The following is a 19250-nucleotide window of genomic DNA, read 5'->3' on the forward strand; positions in this document are numbered from 1 at the left end:
GACCTACTCACTAGAGAGTGGTTGGATCAGTGGGAAATCTCAGCTCATCTGCAGGACAGATGGACTCTTTATCAGTTTGTCATCATATACGGTACCGTGTATGGTCTGATTCACTGGGTGGGGGTTAAATTGGCTTGGGGCCACAGGAGATAATATACACTCTAACCTTGCATCAGCAGAAAATATTGCTGAATCACACGCAGATGCACGAAGCAAACACTCAAATGATTGAATAAAGACAATAAAGAGCATCCAAACACACATCAATGAGGTGAAATGACGAAACGAATGATGAACAGACATGTGCATGTACATGTCCTATAATGCAGGAGCATTATAAGCACTAGTAAACAGATGGAAGAGCTGAGCTGGAAGGGCTCAAAGCTCAGGTTGACTTGACACACTCTGCAAGGTCATGCTGCAGCAAAGGAGATCAGATCTATTCCCCCCCCCTTTTTTTTTGTTTTGTTTCGTATTGACATCCGCTTTCCATCCATTGAAACCCTCATTTTTTTTTGCACTTTTATGTGCATTAAGAAGCTTGTGAGCATCAAAAATGATGGGTTAGTAGTAGTTCAGAGGCAACAAAATCAGCAAGCAAGGCAGCCATTGTAATTGGACACTCAAAACAGGAAGTGACGTGGTGTTGCATTATCTATGTCACAGAAAGGATTTGTTAACAACAAATTGTCATTTTTAGTTGGAAAAAGCTGCTGTTTTAATACATTTTCAGAGTTGAAATATAAAAGTAAACATTAATAAAGTGAAATTTAGCAATAAACCACAAGCTAAACTACTTCAATATGATCATCTTAATCAATATTAAAAATTAAAACGCAAAATGTTATAGGGTTGCAGAGGATTTGTGATGTAAATTGATTTGTATTAAAGGAAAAGGGACATAAGGAGTGAATTAGCACCTCAGAATAGAGCTGGGCGATATATTGAGATTCAAGATATATCGGGTTTTCTATTTTGCGGATTAAAAAATGACAATAACGCTTATATCGATATATATATACAGTATATTTTTGTAGCTTATTTTGTTTTGAAATGCTTTTTTTAAGAGTCGCTGCTTTCTCTACTTCTCAGAAGAGCATAGAAAGCAGTTTGATGGATTTCTGAGTGCGTTCTAATGCAGACCTTCGCCTAAACAAGCCACACTACTGAACTCACTCACACATGCTGTCCCTTACAGGAGAAAATGACTATTGTGCAGCTGTTTGTTAGTAAATGTACCTGTGTGGCTATTGGATCATCAAATTAAACCCAGAATTGTCTTTCTGGTCAGGCATTATTTTAAAAGAAAAAAAAATTAAGATTTATATCGTATATCGCTATTTTGAGAAAAAAATATCGAGATATGAATTTTAGTCCATATCGCCCAGCCCTAGCTGAGAACTGTCCAGGTCATGCAGGGTAAAGCTGTCTTTTGTTGTTGTTAGTCATGCAACGTCTATAATTTAAACTATATACTTATTTTTTGGCCTTTTTTTAATTATTATTATTTTTATTGAGTTGATGATATATTACCTATTACAAAATAAAATGCTTGGCACCTGAAGGCATCGTGCTTGTGATGTATGTGCAGGCCCAACAGTACCCTTAGGTGCTATGTTTATGTAAGATAAACAGAATTATGAAATGTGTATAATCATAATGGTAGGTGGTGGTGGTGTCCTTCACTCCCAGTGTGGATTATGAGTTGGATTTAAACCTGTGTGAAGGGGAGGGGGGATGGGTACTACGAGATAAATGCAGCGCGAGGATGCGCACCCACACCACCACCACCACCATCACCATCACCATCATCATCACCATGATCGTGATCCGCAAAAACCGCCACTTACTTCCCGACGAAGTTCTCCAGCACCGAGCTCTTCCCCGCACTCTGACCGCCCACCACGGCGATCTGCGGCAGGTCCAGGTTCGCGTTCTGTCCGATGGCGGAGAAAGCATCCTGCATGCGGTTCACCAGAGGAATCAGGTCCTCCATTCCCCGGTTCCCCATGATGGCAGAGTCAAAGGAGGGGCTGCGTTTAGTGTCAGAGCTGAGAGCAGTTTTTTTTTTTATTAGTTCTAATATTAGATCATTAGGATCAATGCTCGGTTCGGTCCCTCATCTGCAGTCCAGTGGTCTCTGTCAATCCACCACCTCAGCGCTCACCGAGTAGAGGATGATCTCTGGGCTTTTCGCAGGAGATTCCTGCAGTTCACGGTTCTACCGACAGGTGGTAGTACTGCACTGGTTTGTGTTCAGGTGACCAGGCTTGATTTCATGGAGTTCTGACCAGGTTTGGGGTCATTCACAGGGGCGGGTCTTGGAATTTTTGGTTAGGGGGGCACTGCAGGGGCACAGATTCGGATTATGGTGGTACACTAAATTTCAAATAATAATACAACCACTTAAAATCCCAGTTAATAAAGCTGTTTACCCTAAATTATATAAGAAAGTGTCTCGAGATACATTAAATGTAGCCATAGCCCCCAGGACTATGGGTATGACCGATGACGTTGCCGAACCTTTTCTGGAGCTTTTCTACATAAGCGCAATGTGTCTGTTTTTTCCACTGTGGTCTAAGGTTCCTGACTCAATGCTTCTTCCTTCTGCTGCCGTTTGATTCCACTTTTGACATATATATTTCTTCATTTTAACATATTTAACACGGAAAATTTCACCTCTAAAAATACATGTAAAAATAAACAATTATAATTGTAATTGCATAATTGATAATTAATTACAATTATGGCGTAATTATAAATGTCTTTGTAATTCTAAAAATATGTTGCTGTCGTTATTGTAATTCAATTGTAATTGAGTTCAAATATTTGACTCTGTAATTGTAATTTCTATGAAAATTCTATAAAAATTGTCACTTATAATTTAACGCAAAACTAGGGAACCATGTTATGGTTCTTTGTACAGTTTTGCTACACATATGTAGTTAAGATTTATTAAAATATGTTTCATATCAAGCAATTCCACATTTTACAATAAAAAAACAAACATTTAAATCGAGGAGTATACAGACAGAAAAAAGGCTCAGACACCCACACCAAAAATATTAAAAACCTATGTTTTCATTGATTAGTAAGCCTAACAAGGTAACCAATAGATATGAAAGAAATTAGATGGTAGATATCTGTTTTTAGTGTATTTTACAGCTGATTTAGATCCCATTATCATAAGAGATGCTAACAGAAGGTTCACTTTTATTTGGTTATTTTATTTCAGGCTCAGTAATAGTGATTAATTGTAATTTAAATTTAGTAATTGAGAGCATAATTGTAAAGGACTTTCTTAAAATAATAAATAATTGCAATTTAATTGTAATTGGAAACAATGCTGGTCACTGTATTTGCAATGGAATTGTAATTGAACATGGGTAATTGAAAAAATGTAATTGTAACTGAAAAATGTTATTGACCCCAACCCTGGTTCTATAAATATAGAACCAGGACATTTCCATTACCGTAAAGACATTATATTTGGATTTCTCAGAAACAAAAAACAAACAAAATATCTTAAACGTTATCATTTTATTGGACAATTTTTTTTTAATCCACAAATGCAGATTTCTAAAAAGCAAAACATCATTCCTTACTGTTCACAAAGAACGGTCCTTTTTTTCTCATTAATAAGCTTCATGGAATCTAAATATGCTGTAAAAGTTCAAAATACCATAAATGATCTGAGATTAATGAAAAAAACCCTAGTGTTGGTGTGTTGTTGTTTTTTTTGTTTTTTAATTTTTAAGGTATCTTATTCGTTTTTTTTATTATTATTATTATACATGCTTTTGCCATCGTTGTTGTACAATTAATATTTTTCAAAGAAAGGAGAAAAAAAGTTAGGGCTTGGTAATATGGACCTTACCTATGTTTTTTCCTAAAATGGCAATATACGTTATAAATCTTGATATTTTTTAACACATTAAAGTCAGAGGCCAGAAATAAAATTTAGGGTTACATTTGCTGATGAAAAATACCATACGCAGGCACATTTATTAACAAACAGCTGCACAATATGTGCCACTTCTCTAAAAATTTGTATTTTATCACAAAATAAACTATATCTTGAATCTCCATATATTGCACAGGCCAAGTTCTACTATTTTACTATTCTTCTATTCTATATTATTCTAATATTTTCTTTGATCAATGAAATAAGTATATTTTCAACTATTAGGACCAAAGATTGCCCCAATGATCAAGATTGATTTTATTGCAGATGTAGGTCCTATATTGTTGAGATTTAAATAATAAATAAAAAAATATATATAATAATAATAATAATAATAATAATAATAATAATAATAATAATAATAATAATAATAATAATAATGTTTACATGTGTCATAACTATTTATTTTTTTATTTATTTATTTTTTAAGTAAAACTGTCAATAATAGAGAATATGCACAGAAAAGTTAGAAAAAGGTGCTCTAAATCCCATGTATTCTAAGTAAGTCTACAGGACTCCAATTATTTATTGATATTTAAAAATATAGCTTTAATAATAACCTCCTTCTGACATATATATTAGATATGTTTCAATTAGAGCAGACAGCCACCAGGGGGCAACATAACCCAAACAGAGGCTGAGTATTTAATCGTATGCATGTTGTTTCTCGGCTCTGATGGTGGCTTATCGCTGTGTTATTATTGGGATCGGTGAAACATTAGCTTTTAACTCGTTTCTATCTGGTAAACAACAGTTGAGAAAGACCTAGCATACGGAGACTTCAAGAGGACGTGTTGAATATGTGAGTTACCTGAACGCAGGGCTATGCTAACCTGTTGTGGTCAGTTTAATCATGAGTGTCAGCTAGCCGTTAGCTTCCGACAGGTGTAGCAATGATGCACTAACTCAAGCGCCGGGGTTTCTATGTTTTCAGAATGATTTTAAACTTTTGTTCGGATAAAAACGATTTTAACGGTGCTTTATTATTGATCTTATCTTTTATGAGCAGAGCAAACTATCGTGTAACCGGTATGAGAGCGTTAGCTAGGGTTTGATATGCTTCTTTTACTGGGGCTAATGTAGCATCAGCTTCATGACACAGGTGCAAAATAACAGGGTTTCATGGAACAATACAAAATTTAATATTTAATTATTTTTTTTAATTCTTCAAACTCTAATATTAATAGAACTCTACACAACCTTTCCACAATGGTGGCTGAGTGAGAGAATAAGCATTGATGGGTCACACCGTAAAACTCTATTGTTGTTGTTAGCCTTTTTTGCTAACGTTAGCATAATGTGCAGAATTAAAATATGCGACTAAATAAACATTTCATGTTAAGTATGTATACACCCTCTAATTCTAATTCTAATGGATGTACAATGTGTGTAGTAACTATTGTTATTTTTGCGCTTTTTGTTTGTATTTATTCATTAATGCCATTTGTAAACCAGTGCGGATGCTAGCTCATATGCTAACAGTGGAGTCTAATGTACAAATGTGAATATTTAATTTAGGAGATACGCCAATATAAGTGGCCATTGTCTTCAATTTTCAAATTTCATTTTAGTTTAAAGTGTTTTGTGCTATCAACATTGATGAAATTTCGAGATTTATTTAAAATGGGGGGAAAAAACTAAATGAAAATTATATTCAAAATGACAGAAAATTCTAATTTTATATATAAATTAGTTTTTGTTTTTTTTTCCTTTAAAAAAAAAGAAAAGAAAAGGTTCCTTTCTTTTGGCTGATTAAATGACATCAGATTTAACCACAGGTAATTATAAGTTCATTGTTTTTTTTAATAACATAACAATGTATTTTATTTAGAGGGCACATTTCTCAACACACTAGGACACCTTACATCATGAAAAAAAAAAATGTTATAGGAGCAGGAACAATAATAGTAATTAAAAAAAACAAATATTAGGAATTACAATTTAAAACAGACTATGCAAAAAAAAAAAAAAAAAACTAGAGTATTGGAATAATCAATCCAGAAGTTGATTGTTGGCATTTTATTATTATTTTTTTGTGTTCTGAATATTTATTTTTATATTTTTCCCCACAAAATGGGTAATATATGTTTTTAACTGTAAATAAGAATAAATAAAGTTTTATTGGTAATATCCAAATTATATGAAAGTTGGTTTATGTTATTAATGTTTTACTGTCCATTTATTCTTCTGTGCAGAAAGCTTATATTCACGGAGGTGCACCGTTCGCCTGCAACACAACAGGCAAATACTAGAGCACAAAATGTTCAACCCACACATCCACCACCACCAGCATCAGCAGCAACAGCAGTTTCAACAGCACCTCAGGCAGCTTCAGCAACTCTTCCAGCAGCAGCCTCCACCGCCTCCGCCACCACAGCCGCCACCGGGACACCATGTCGGCCATCATCACCAGACACAACGGTAATAATAGCCTGTGTGTGCTAATCGCTAACTAGCTGATGCTGAGCTGAGTTAGTCTCACACCATTTATGGCTTATCAACTCCTAATAAAAATGTACTGTAAAGTAGGGTTATGCATTGCCATGAATCTGACAATGTGATTCACGATTTGCATGTCACGATCAAATATATTCCGATATATCCCAATACTAAACAATGTGATTTACATCTTGATATATACTGCAATATCAATAATAATTACAAATTTCACCTTGATAAGTCCAAAATTGTATGAAATACATTTTATTTCATTTTTTTTTTAAACTTGCGAGAACAATTAACTGTAATTTAACTACCAATATTAAAAACAAGTGATATGTTTATCAAACTGTCAAATTACATTTGAAAAAAAATGTTTAATTTTGCTTCTATAATAGATTCTCATTCTTTTAGGTTCTTAAATTCTTAAAAATAAAAAGTAACCACATACATCCATGCACTGAGGAGTGAAGTAGTTTAACAAGGTCACCAGGCAGTTACGAGCTATGCATATGTTAGAGCAATTAATTTATTTTTTTTGTTAAATAACATGATCAAAAAATTGATTTGGACATGTTTTCAGATCGATACGATAATCGCGCTGTGAAATATTGCGATATATCGCCGAATCGATTTATTTATTTATTTTTGACACCCTTACTGTAAAGGTGTTTCTTTTAGCCACTGGTGCCGTTAAAGTTGTTTGAGTTCTTTATGTTTTCATATCTTCCAGAAGCATTCCTGCACAGGCAGCTCCTCCTCCTAGGATGATGAACCTATGCCAGGCGACTCAGACGACCATTATAGCCCCAAACCCCATGCTGCAGGGTGCTTTGCTGATGCAGCAGATGCAGGGTATGATTTCAAATGTGTTGTCAAAAAATCTGCCGTATTATACGCCTAAATATCAGCAGCTGTTCACAACTTTGCTTGTTTGTTTTTTTTAGCTATTTTATGTTCTTCGTTAACTTGTCCTTCTACCTTTTTCACTCAGGCAACATGCGAAGCTTTGGGATGGGCGGGCAGCAGTTCCGACAGTTTTACGCTGCTGGTACCAGGTCATCTTTGCTCGGGCCCGTTCCTATGGGCATGACCATCAAGCCCCCCATGAGGGGTTACCCCAGTCCACGACCCTATCACCCACCAAATCGTTACTACAACAATAACATCTCCAGCACTCCAGCAGCACCAACCACCTCCACTGTAGCCTCCACTGCCCCCTCATCTGCCCCCTCTACTTCTAGTTCTACGGTAATTGCACTATGAGTGGCTTACAGTTTTAAAATAGACTTAGAGAATGGTATTTGTAGCCCAAATTTAAGTGTATTTCACTACTTTGGATAATAATTACCTGTCTAATTTGACTTAAAAAGAAAAAAAAGTCTCTCACAAGGGACAATGCCCTACATTTAGTTTAGGACAGACCAGAAATAGAGTAACCATTGCAGCTAAAGAAATTGAATTTCGCCCTTCGCATGGCTGGTTAATGTTGCTGTTCTCAACCTTGGGGTCGCGAGACACAGGGAGAGGGTCGCCAGATGCTTTAAAAAAAACTTAGAACTTTTTTTTTTTTAACAATTTGAGCCATTTTTTCCTTTTTTATTTAACCTTTTTTCTGCCACTACACCATTTTCATCACTTTTTCTTGCCATATTTTTGCTGAAAAGGTTTAGAACCACTATGTTAATGCTAAAATTATTGCACACCACCCTTGGCCTGGTTAGTTGTGATTTAAAATGCTAATATTATTGCACATAGCCCTATTGCACATGGTTAACATTATTAGATTATTATTGTCCAAAGAGAGATTTTTTTTTTTAAAAAACTATGTATGTAATGTCGCACAAATTATGCATACATAGCTGTATGAAAGTATATATGCATAGATATATTAAGATGATTTTGATGGTTCACCAAAAAAGGGGGGGAAAACCCGTGTCCGTTTTAATCGACAGGACGCAACGACTCGTCCCACAGACCAAAAGAGGGACAGTGATGAAATGACAGTGGGAACCACTGATGATCAACAAACTGTAACTGGGAGCACCAATGAAGCTACCAACAAGGCTTCACCAGGTACCACCTTAACACATATGTTTCACTATGATTAATTTTTTTGTGTTTACTGCAGCAATAAAGTAATATGTCACATTAGCCCAACAAAGACGGCTAATCCCAGCAAATCACCAGTGAAGCTTTTTTGGTGCTTTAGGATCACTATCCTACATATTCAATATGTAGAATAGGTCACGTAGGTGCTGAGAAGTCAGTATTAAATGTTGTGTATTTGTTGATTATTTTTCCTTCACCCATTGACGGTGCCCTGGTAATAGTGGATGGGTTGAAGCAGATCTCTGAGGAGCTTCCAGATGAGCCTGTGGCAAAGAAGCAACGGACAGAGGAGTGAGGCATTGTCTTTTATTAACAATAACTCCATTTGGAAATAAAATAATCAAGAAATTCTGTGGACTAGATATGTTTACTAGATTTTTGTTTCTGTTGCTTTTTTTGAGGGCAAACGGATCCAAGGAGCAGAGTGTTGTTGAAACCATCACAATTCCAGACGAAGATGAAGAAATGACAGGAGTTGAGTGCAACAGCAATGTTGAGCACATTCAGTCTGAAGGTAATGCACACTTAACCCAGATTTAAAAAAAACAAATTAGTTCATTAAAACTGATTTTAGGTTTATTTTCTCTTAGCCTGCATTGATCTTCAGGAAGAAGGATCGGCTACTGATGGGACACGGGAGGAAATAAGAGCTGATGAGGTGAAGAAAGCATCTTAAACATAATGGGGCTTTTAAGAATGCTGAATCAGTGTGTATCATTTTGTTGTGCTTTTATAGGTGCAAACATTGTTGGCTTTGGATAAAGATGAACCTCTACCAGCAGAAGAGGCTTTGCTGGAAACAGACGCTCCTTTAGCTTCTCTAGAAAACCAAGATGAAGAGGAGGAGGAGGGCGTAGGAGACGGCTCCAATAAGTTCTACTGCTACCTCTGCAGCATCACCTGCCAAAACCAGCAAGTAGGGTTACACACACACACAGATTTGGGTCTAATGTGTTATGATTATCTCTGAAAATTGTACTAGGAAGCACAGTTTATACTCATATTTTGTGTTGCCTGTGTGTGTGTGTGTTTTTAGAATTTCAGGAATCATATGAATAGTATTTCCCACCAGCAGAGGATGATGGAGATCCAGCACATGAGTAACGCCTGCCTCGTTAGCATCCTGCCTCGAGTGCACGAGTCGCTGCAAGGAGCAAACAGAGACGGGTCAGTTTGATGTTCACAATATTGCATTTGTGCGCTGGATTTTACTCCACTTTATAAGCCCTAGGGAGTTTAGAAAGTGATGCTTTTAAGAATTTGAATGGAACAACTGAACAAAAGTGTACAGTATGAAGGCATACATTTCCTGTTGGCCTGTGTTTCCTGCAGAGAGAAAAAATCGGACTTGAAGCACTGGTGTGCCACCTGTCAGACTAATTTCAACAGTAGCATCGCACACCATCGTCGCACAATGGAGCACAAGGTAAATCTTTCTCTACCAGGGTTGGAGTCAATTATATTTGTAATTGTAATTGGAACAATATGTCACTGTCGTAATTGAATTTTAATTGAGTTCAGATAATTTACTTTGTAATTGTAATCAGTAGGCTTTATACAATCAGGATTTTTGGGCCAATCATCGTTCCGATCATATGAATTTAGGTTGTTTTTTAGGTTACGACCGAATTCCTTCAGTACTACCTGATATAGATTCACGGAAAATCAAATGGTACTATTTTTTGGGACCTAAACGCAGCCTTGTGACTGTGAGGAAGTGGAAGAGTTGAAGAATTTTCACAACATTTGTTGCCGGTGTATGTGTGTGTGTGTGAGTGTGGGTGCATGGCCCTTTAACTGCGAATGAATGCCCTAGTCCATGTGCGGAGTGAGGGAGCAGATCGTGAGATCGGAGAAGATTGATTATAAGCTGTATGCAGTTTTTAGTGATTGGCAAAATAAGCTGTTGAATTAAACCGGAGTCCCATGTTATACTTAATGACTGCTGTGAAGCAACTACAAAAGAGTTGGAGAAGAAGCTGTGGCGGCAGATCACACTGGAACTACGTGAAGCCTCCACTAGCATCAGCATTAAGAGCTAATACATATTTACTGATTGTGGCATTGCAAAACTTGCTGTTGCTTATAGCCCATAGTCACAGGTGCACAGCAGAAGTGGGGCGCATACACGCGCGATTTTGTGTCCACCACTGCCCTGAAACGGACAGAAGTGTCCGTTATGAAAGCGAAAGTAAACGGGAGGCATCATTCTGCTTTAGGACTCTCTCTTTTTTTAACATGCTCGTGCTGAATAAACAAACACAGACACTAACAGCAGACGCTGTCCCTGCTTTCAGAGCCAGTAGACTGGGGAAGAAGTCTGGTGCTCAGCTGCTCCCCTCAACATTTTTGACCTTTGCTCATAGGTTTTCATTTTTGTGCACAAATACGAGTGAAATAAAGCCATGTCATGTAAATAAGATGATAAAACAATGCAGTGGGAGCATCTACATAAAGTTTCATCACAACAATCATTGATCCAATAGACAAATTAAGGCTTTACAGCCGATCACATTAATTACATAAAATGCAAAATATCAGCTGATCAGATCAGTGTAAAACCTCATAATTAGCATGAATAAAAACATCATATGAAAACTGTCATTTACAATTTAATTAAAGGCAAAACTGGGTAACCATGTTAAAGTTGTATGGCTTAAACATACATAGTTGACAATTATTAAAATATGTTCCATATCAAGTTTACCTGTCACCTCTCTTGAGAATCATTTTATCATTTAAAAAAATTAAAATCGAGGAATATACTGACAGAAAAAAGACTCAGACGCCCACACCAAAAATATTTAGAATCAATATTTTCATGGATTAGGAAGCCTAACAAGGAAACCAAGAGATGGAAAACAAATTTGATGATCGATAATATTTTTTTGTGTATTTTAAAGCTGATATAAGACATGGATCAAAACAAAATGTAATTGAACTTTAGTAATTGAGAACATAATTGTAATTGACTTTCAGGGGAAAAAACTGTACTTTTAGTTGTACTTGGAAAAAATGCCATCACTGTAATAGTAATTGAGTTGTAATTGAACATGGATAATTGAAGACGTAATTGAAAAAGGTAATTGACCCCAACCCTCGCTAACACAATCCATTTTGTTTCCTTTCCTCAGCTTGCTAGCAGAACAGATGTGTCATCCTGTGCAGTCTGCAAGAAACATTTTAAGACTTCTCTAACTTTCTTGGAGCACTTACAGTCTCAGGAGCACAGGCAGAAGGTGAAACATACACTTCACTTCTATTTATGCATCTGAAATGCTTTTCCCTGCTAAATATTCTGTGCATTTTGTGGATGTGCTAGCTTCAAGAAAAAGGCAGCGAAGCTTTCAGCAACCTTGCAGCTCTCGACACAGAAGGCTTTTCATTAGAAGAGGAGGAGAGGCGTGAGGAAGAGGAAGACAAAGAGAGGCCTAGTAATGAAGGAGAAGGACAGGTAATGTGTGTATTCTGACGGTTCTTCTAAACCTTAAATGATCTCTTTTAAAACAAGCTTTCTGTTGGTGTAGGACGGCTGGTCTTCCCTTAAAGAAGTCACTCTGAACGACATGACGTCTGATGAGCAGTATGATCCAGACACTGTTTACGGTCAGTGACTATTAACCACACAGGGTTTTCATGTTTTAGTCCAGCTCTTATTAATGGTGCCGTTTTTTTAAAGTGTATTTCTGTCCTCACAGGATCCAGTTTTTTGGTCCCAGCTGCAGGTTTTATCTGTGAACTCTGCAATAAGTTTTGCCATTTTGAAACCTCTGTCCTGCACAGCCACTGCAAGTCACAAACACACTTTGACAACTTCAAGGTGAGTTTTAAAGAATGATGTAGTACTTGGTCATTTAGTGTGGCATGAAACATGAATTAGGATCAACAGTTTAAATTAAAAATGAATAGATTTCCTTTTTAAATCAGCTTTCTTTTACATTATAGGTATAGCTTTTAAAAGTATTACCAAATAAGGTAAAGATAAATATGAACTTAGCTCAGTGGTATATTTTTATTATATATATAGATATAATTTTTTTTTTTTCTTCACATAGTGTTAATGGAGGTAAGGACTTTGGTGTTTGTTACTTTCAAAAACAGTTTTCGATCAGTTTGTTAGTGTGTTTGTCTGTTTGTGTACATGATAACTGAACGGATTTTGATGACATTTTCAGGAATTGTTGATCATAGGTCAAGGAACAGCTTAGTAAATTTTGGTGATGTTCTGGCTACCAAAAGAAAATATATAGATACACATTTTGCAATTGTCTCCTCACCTCCTCTAAAGAAACGGCATCAACACTGTTGATCCTACCATTGTTTCCTCGGAGACAGGTTCAGGTTCTCCATTCTGTCATCACCACTGTTGATTCTACCATTGTCTCCATGGATACATACGGATTCGATCGGCCGTGTTCGAACGAGCGCGGGTTCATTTATTTTTTGTTTGTATGTTAGTAGGATTACATTAAAAGTACTTAATGGATTTTGATCAAATTTTAACCAAAGATGGACATTAAATCGCCTTAATTTTAATGTGTAAAAAAAAAAAAAAAATACTGATTGAAAATAAAATAAAATGTTTTTAATTCTTCTTTTTCAACACACTGTTAAACAACTGTGTTATATACTTTCACTTTCTCAAATATAAATCTAGTTCAAATAAAATACAGTATAAAGAAATGAATGACAAAGAATCACAAATTCACTCTCCGCCTCATTTATAAAACTGTGCGTAGGTTTGAATTTTTTTGATTTTTGAAATACTTTATTAATCCCTCAAGGATAAATTTATGCTGTTTTTGCTGCGTCACCTTCATTTTTACTATAAAGGGTGTGCACCCAGAGCAGTGTTGGGTTTGGTGCCTTGCTCAAGGGTACCTTGGCAGTGCTCGGGAAGTGCCCTGGCACCCTTCCAGCATAACAACAACTTTTGTATTTTGTCCGCACCTGGACTTGAACCGGCGACCCTCCGGTTCCCTACGCTACTGCTGCTGCAGACGCAAAAATAGGTCTTAGCGCTTCAGAACTCAGTCATGGAAATTTGGTAAAATAATTTGGAAAGTTTTTGGAAATTTTTTGAAAAATAATTGTGAAAAAAGTGTGGGAAGCCTATTATATGCATCACCATGACACTTCATTTAATAAGGCTAAGTGTGATGCGCATGAATGTCAAAACTATTTCTCTGGGTTTGTTCTCCCTCAGAGATACGTGGCATCAAAAGTTGAAGCTGGAGAACCTGTGACAGAAGATTTAACAGAGGGACAGCGGCAGGAAGAAGATGAACCGGCAGAACCCAGTCTGAGCTCAAAGGACGTTGGCATCCTCTCATTGGAGAGCACATGCAACGTAGAGAAAAACCTCAGTACCCCTCAACCAGAGGAGATGGACTCACCACAGACTGTGGAGAATCAGGAAACACCTGAAGAGGTGCATGCTGGGGCTGAAGATGCTCCTAATGAAGACGAAGATGAAGAGGTGATGGAAGTAGCTTCTGCTGCAGGAAAAAAGAAAACCACAGGAAAGGCAAAATCCACACGACGGTCAGGAAGGGCCACAAACAGACGCTAAACTCAAAGATGTCAGAGAGAAAAGCAGCCACAGGATTGGACGTGACCGTAGAAGAAAAGGTGCTTTTATAAAACACAGACCAAGACGTGAGTTAAAACCCTGCCTCTCTCCATGCTGCAGTCTCCTCCAAACTAACCATAATAATAGTGGGATGGACGCTCCAATGTGCTGAAATTGCTAATTGCTCTCGTGTGCACTGTTTTGTTTTGTTTTTTCAAAGAAGAAAGACGATATCTAATGGAAGTCCTTTAGAAAATCAAGTTATATTAGTTTATGATGTCGCATTCCACTTCCACACAACCAACAATAATTTAACGTTTATACTCATTTTATTATCTTGGTTGCTAAGTTTGAAAAGTTGATTTTTGGACACAATTGTTTTTTTCTACGGTACGATAACAACTTCAGAACAGTTAATTACCCCGAGAAGTGATCGGAATGCATTGGTTCAATGTAAAAACCAACCAGCAGGGGGCGCTTCACACTGCTTCAGTCACTTGCAATGATGTCAAAGAATTTAAAGAAAAAAATGCAAGATGATGAATTCTAAGTCATGTTAAAAGTAAGAGAAAATAAATAATATTTCAGAGTAATAAGGAAGATGTGAGGCCTAAATTGTTTGATTGAACGTTAGTGTTGGAAACCCCATTATACATTTATTTGACCGCTTGTTTTGTGTGGAACTGGTATGTGAGTTTTCAGTGCTTGAATGTAAATTCAAAGAAAATTAAGACTTCTTTTATTTTCACCTAAAATTGGGCAGATTTAAAATGTGTCACAGTAGAATGAAACTTGCTGACTTTGGAGCTTCCTCTGCTCACCAAAATGCTGACTACCCTATCATGATCAAATATCAATAGAGCAGTTTGATCGATTTATTAAAATAAATAACCTGCAGGCGTAGGCGACTGCACTGACTTTGTGAGGACATCTTATAGAGCTGAATTGTAGTAACTGATTGTAAATGTTCAAACAACTTGTGCTGCACATGTTTTCGAGTGGTACTTCTGGTGTGAGTGTGAACAAATGCTATAGATTTTGAAATCTAACCCAGACTTTTTTTTTTTTGCATTTTAAGTCTGATTGTATGTTTGAAGTACAAAAGTAGTCAGTAGCTGCAGGTTTATTAGATAATCTGATTTATTTTTGCTTTCACAGGAGGCTTTTAAGTTGAAAAAGGAAGTGATTTTAAGGTAAAAATACTATTTAAAAAAAATAGGATCTGAAAACAGCATTACAAGGAACTAAGTCTATTTAAATCTGAATACATATTGCAATCCAAGTGATGGGTTTCTATTTGTTACTTATGTCAAAGTTTTGGTGCGATTGAAAGTTTATTTCATTTTCAGTTCAATCCGCTTTAATCAAAGCTTTTGTTCAAGAATAAGTTACTCTTAATTAATTTTATTTAACCTACTTTTGAAGCTCCACACTATAATTCATATTTTGGTCTTTTCTTTCTCCTTTCTTTAGATACTTTGATTTAGTTCATATGCACTGAAATGTATATATATATAAAAAAAAAAAAAGATTAAATTAAATAAAAAAGGAGCAGACATGGAAAGCAGAACTCTCAGTATTTGATGTAGCAAAAATCCATATAAATTTCAACACTGATTTTAATTTGAAACACCATTGATTAAACTTCACACTGTCTCCATGAAGCAAAGCAAACACCTTAATGTGTAACTGACTGTGGAGGCTTTTACTTGAGGATGGACATTATTGACCAACACGTAGCTACTACGGTCGTCCCCCTTTAGTGACTTTTTATTCGTTTGTTTTATTCCCGATGTGTAAAGAAGAGAGAGAGACGTTAAAGGATGATTTCAAACCAAGCTTCATGTTTTGTTTTTTTTTCTTCTGTATTTTTATTCGGCTACTGACACACACAGAGATGAACAAATAAGATGTTTTCTAACTGCTGGAAGTTTGATGTACTTTTGGATGTTTTGTTTTCTGTTTGGGAGTCATTTTAATTTATATTAAAATGTCGAAGTTTAAAGGAAATTCTCCTTTTGTGTCACACACACCGGTTAAACTGCAACAGTTTTTCTAGTCATCATAACTCATGTTGTGCCACAGATTAACTTGTGAATCAGATTATTGCATGTTATCTGGCAAGATGAAAGTCACAGATTTTAAACAAATCTAGTCAAACTGACTTTGATTTTGCAGCTGACTTTTTAATCATGGTTAATTCCACACATTTACAAAATGTATTATGTTGCGGTTTAATTTATTCAGACAATAATTTACTTTGAAACTTCATTTGATCTCCTGACATGTTTCGACTGCCAACTGTCAGTCTTCCTCAGAGGCATCTACTCATCGCTTTCATGTGTTTTTATGGGATGAAGGAACATTTTTACTCTCCCATACCTGGGGCTCTCTTCTCCAGGGACCAATGGGCGGCAGGGGGTGTGGCCAACTTGAGAGATCTCTCAGGCTGGCCATGCCCCCTGTCAGAAAGAACTGACACATCAAAGCTAGATGCCTCTGAGGAAGACTGACAGGTGGCAGTTGAAACATGTCAGGAGATCAAAGTAAATTTCCTGAAAAAAAGTTGGAAAAAATATTTCAAAGAAGACAAAAAAAACTTGCTGGTGTTATTTACAAGATTTTTGATTTACTGTTAATTATTGTTAGAAAGCCAAATGTGTCTTTGATGCATTATTGTGTTTCCAAGCAACACCGATCTTAATAAATATAGCAGCATCCAATTATTACACTTGAAATATTAGATAGGTAGAATACATGATGTTTGAAGCATAAAGAAGAACCATCCTTGTCCCAGTTCACCACAGAAGAAGAGTTAGTCCATGTCACATGACGACGTAGGATAACACATATTAGGATACAAATCCTTTTCCATGCGCTCAGCTCAGGTCTACAAGTTCTCCTCCGTCTTGTTGTCCATCACCGTCCTTGTTTTGGGCTTCGTTGTTCGATGACGAAGGCGAGTCCTCGTTTGCAGCCGAGGTTTCTTCCTGCGTCTGAGCACCAAGCAGCTGAGCTCTGAACTCCAGACGCGCCTGTCGGTTTGACTCCAGCAGGTCGTGCAGTTTGCCGTTGAGAGCGTCGTTCTTTTCCTCGAGGTCATCCAGATATGAGTTTATCTGATCCAGCATGGAATTGATGGCGGTGTATTCTGTGGATTACAAGCAGAGACCAGATCAGACTACCAGTTTTACATTTTGTGCATTTTTTTAAAGTGATTGAAATTTTGACTAATTAAAAAAAAAAAAAAGTTATATTAAATCAAAATGTATTGATATTTTCTTTAACAAATCAAAACGAAACTATAATGACTATATGGGACGGAATCTAAAGTTTCTATTTTGGTATCAAATGGAAACCGCAGTACTTTTGTTGCATCAAATATTAATACCATCCAATATCAGGTTGTCCATGGTAACTGAATGTTTGAAATATAAATAAAGCACAAGAGTTTGTATTTTTTTTAGTCAACATCAGATTTAGTCGACTAAAATCTTAATGTCATTTTGCTCACTAGTGGTTCTCAAACTAATCAGCTCCCGACCCCCAAAATAAAGGTGCCAGAGACCATGGACCCATACTGTACCTGAAGGTGGTTGAACACAGACATGAACATTGGGGTAATGTCATTTAAAAATAGGAACAATTAGTTTAAACTGGCAAATGATAAATCGTGAATGTGGTTAAATCGACAAAAATGATCATGAAACATGGTGAAAAGGGGTTAAAAGTGACACTAAGTCAACATACGCAACATTAGGTGGAAAAAGTGGTGGAAAGGGTTTATAAGTGAGAAAAATGTCTTGAAAGTGGAAAAAATGTGCAGAAAAGGCGTTGTAATTTGATGTAAAAGTGGCAGAAATGGGAATAATATAGCAAAAATATGGCAAAAAAAAAGTGATGGCAAGTTTGGTGTAGCTGCAGAAAAGGGGTGAAAATGGGCTAAAATTGTTCAAAAAATATTCCTAGTTACTTAAAGGCATCTAGCGACCCCCTCCCAGAGTCTCGTGACTCCAAATGGGGTCCTGACCCCAAGGTTGAGAATCCAAAATAAATACATTTAGACTAAAACTAAATTAAATTTAAATTTTTGTCAAAACACTATAAATGAATCAAAAAGTGCTGTCTAAATTAACACTGCAGACACAGTAAATGTCTTTATTTCTTCACGAACACAGTTTAGTTACATTTATGTATCTTTATTTCAGATTATTGCTGAGTTCACAAATTATTGGCACACGTAGAGCACTGTCCTGTATTTACTGTAAACACTGTGCATCTACAGACCACAAATTAACCAAATCCTCTATAATTCATGATAGATCTGACATATCCGCATTGCCAACACCATTACTAATACATAATCATTTACCTTCGTCTTCAAAGTCATCTTCATCGTTGATAATCCCGTCGTCAATGGACATATTTGGTTCTCCGTTTGGTCCAGACATGATGGTTTTTTTTTTTACTAGAACTCGCCTTTTTCTCTTTAAAAAACAGCTAAATTAGCTAGCAGAGCAGCTAGTTTAAGATTAACAACACGTTTTAGCTCATGTGAGTTAACACTCGCTGTCAAGTTTCAACTATGTCAACATAAGGGGAATTTTTTTAAAAAAAGCGGAGTTCCCTGTTAGTCACATATTTTAGTAACACATTAAATAAATAAAATGTACGGAACATTGACATCCGTGTGACGTCTTACGTCACGTTTACTGAGCCAATGAATCGCACGATGAGGAAATGGGGCGGGGTTTTTAAGTTATAGTACGGCGACTCACTCTGCGCAGAAAGTACAATATATATTGTCTGTTTTCTGAAATAACAAACTTTAAAAATACATAGAAAAACATATTTAAAAATGCACTCATTTAAAAGTACATTTGTGTAGTATATTTATAAACTAAAAAAATATATATAAAAAATAGCTTACATTTTTAATTGATAAAAAAAATACAAGGTATAAAATTATAAAAGAAACAGGTTAACTGAGGGCAAACCTATACAGATGGGTCTTTGGTTCTGTTTTAGGACTAAATAGATTAATCTTTTGGGGTTTTGCAGTTGTTTATTAAGTCTACTTTATCTATAAGTTTCAAAAATCCACACGTAAATTCAGATAAAACATGCCTCGGAGCACATAATATAATTCTGTAAAACCATAAA

At 36.1% G+C, this 19250-nt stretch overlaps 3 protein-coding genes across 6 annotated transcripts in view; 1 reads left to right on the forward strand and 2 right to left on the reverse strand.

Moving 5' to 3' along the window:
• Positions 1 to 2217, reverse strand: part of dnm1a (dynamin 1a) — a 64105-nt gene extending 61888 nt beyond the window's left edge. For 3 of the 4 annotated variants that reach the window (XM_028463185.1, XM_028463184.1, XM_028463182.1), the window contains exon 1: positions 1851 to 2011. In XM_028463185.1, the coding sequence (XP_028318986.1) occupies positions 1851 to 2011 (161 nt within the window). Of the gene's footprint in view, positions 1 to 1850 lie in introns of all 4 variants that reach the window. The other variant, XM_028463183.1, reaches the window with a different exon arrangement.
• Positions 2218 to 4588: 2371 nt separating this feature from the next.
• Positions 4589 to 15926, forward strand: ciz1a (cdkn1a interacting zinc finger protein 1a). Its single transcript, XM_028462778.1, has 16 exons — positions 4589 to 4766; positions 6160 to 6385; positions 7137 to 7258; positions 7398 to 7654; positions 8359 to 8479; positions 8737 to 8806; positions 8917 to 9029; positions 9106 to 9173; positions 9252 to 9431; positions 9552 to 9682; positions 9848 to 9941; positions 11650 to 11754; positions 11838 to 11969; positions 12043 to 12121; positions 12214 to 12335; positions 13722 to 15926. The coding sequence occupies exons 2-16, from the start codon at positions 6225 to 6227 to the stop codon at positions 14085 to 14087; spliced, it is 2121 nt and encodes a 706-aa protein (XP_028318579.1). The 5' UTR covers positions 4589 to 4766; positions 6160 to 6224; the 3' UTR covers positions 14088 to 15926.
• bbln (bublin coiled coil protein) lies at positions 15059 to 18799 on the reverse strand. Its single transcript, XM_028462780.1, has 2 exons — positions 18460 to 18799; positions 15059 to 17238 (listed from the first exon to the last, which is right to left on the reverse strand). Exons 1-2 carry the CDS (start codon positions 18536 to 18538, stop codon positions 16967 to 16969), a joined length of 351 nt encoding a protein of 116 aa, XP_028318581.1. The 5' UTR covers positions 18539 to 18799; the 3' UTR covers positions 15059 to 16966.
• Between the last annotated feature and the right edge of the window lie 451 nt (positions 18800 to 19250).

This window comes from Gouania willdenowi, chromosome 12 (genome assembly GCF_900634775.1).
Source record: "Gouania willdenowi chromosome 12, fGouWil2.1, whole genome shotgun sequence".
Taxonomy (NCBI): domain Eukaryota; kingdom Metazoa; phylum Chordata; class Actinopteri; order Blenniiformes; family Gobiesocidae; genus Gouania; species Gouania willdenowi.

Coding starts and splice junctions, on each gene's coding strand:
- ciz1a (XM_028462778.1), top strand. CDS start 6,225: ATGTTCAACCCACACATCCACCACCACCAGCATCAGCAGCAACAGCAG. Junction 9,030..9,105: donor TGAGCACATTCAGTCTGAAG/GTAATGCACACT, acceptor ATTTTCTCTTAG/CCTGCATTGATCTTCAGGAA. Junction 11,970..12,042: donor GTAATGAAGGAGAAGGACAG/GTAATGTGTGTA, acceptor CTGTTGGTGTAG/GACGGCTGGTCTTCCCTTAA.
- bbln (XM_028462780.1), bottom strand. CDS start 18,538: ATGTCTGGACCAAACGGAGAACCAAATATGTCCATTGACGACGGGATT. Junction 17,239..18,459: donor AGATGACTTTGAAGACGAAG/GTAAATGATTAT, acceptor TGTAATCCACAG/AATACACCGCCATCAATTCC.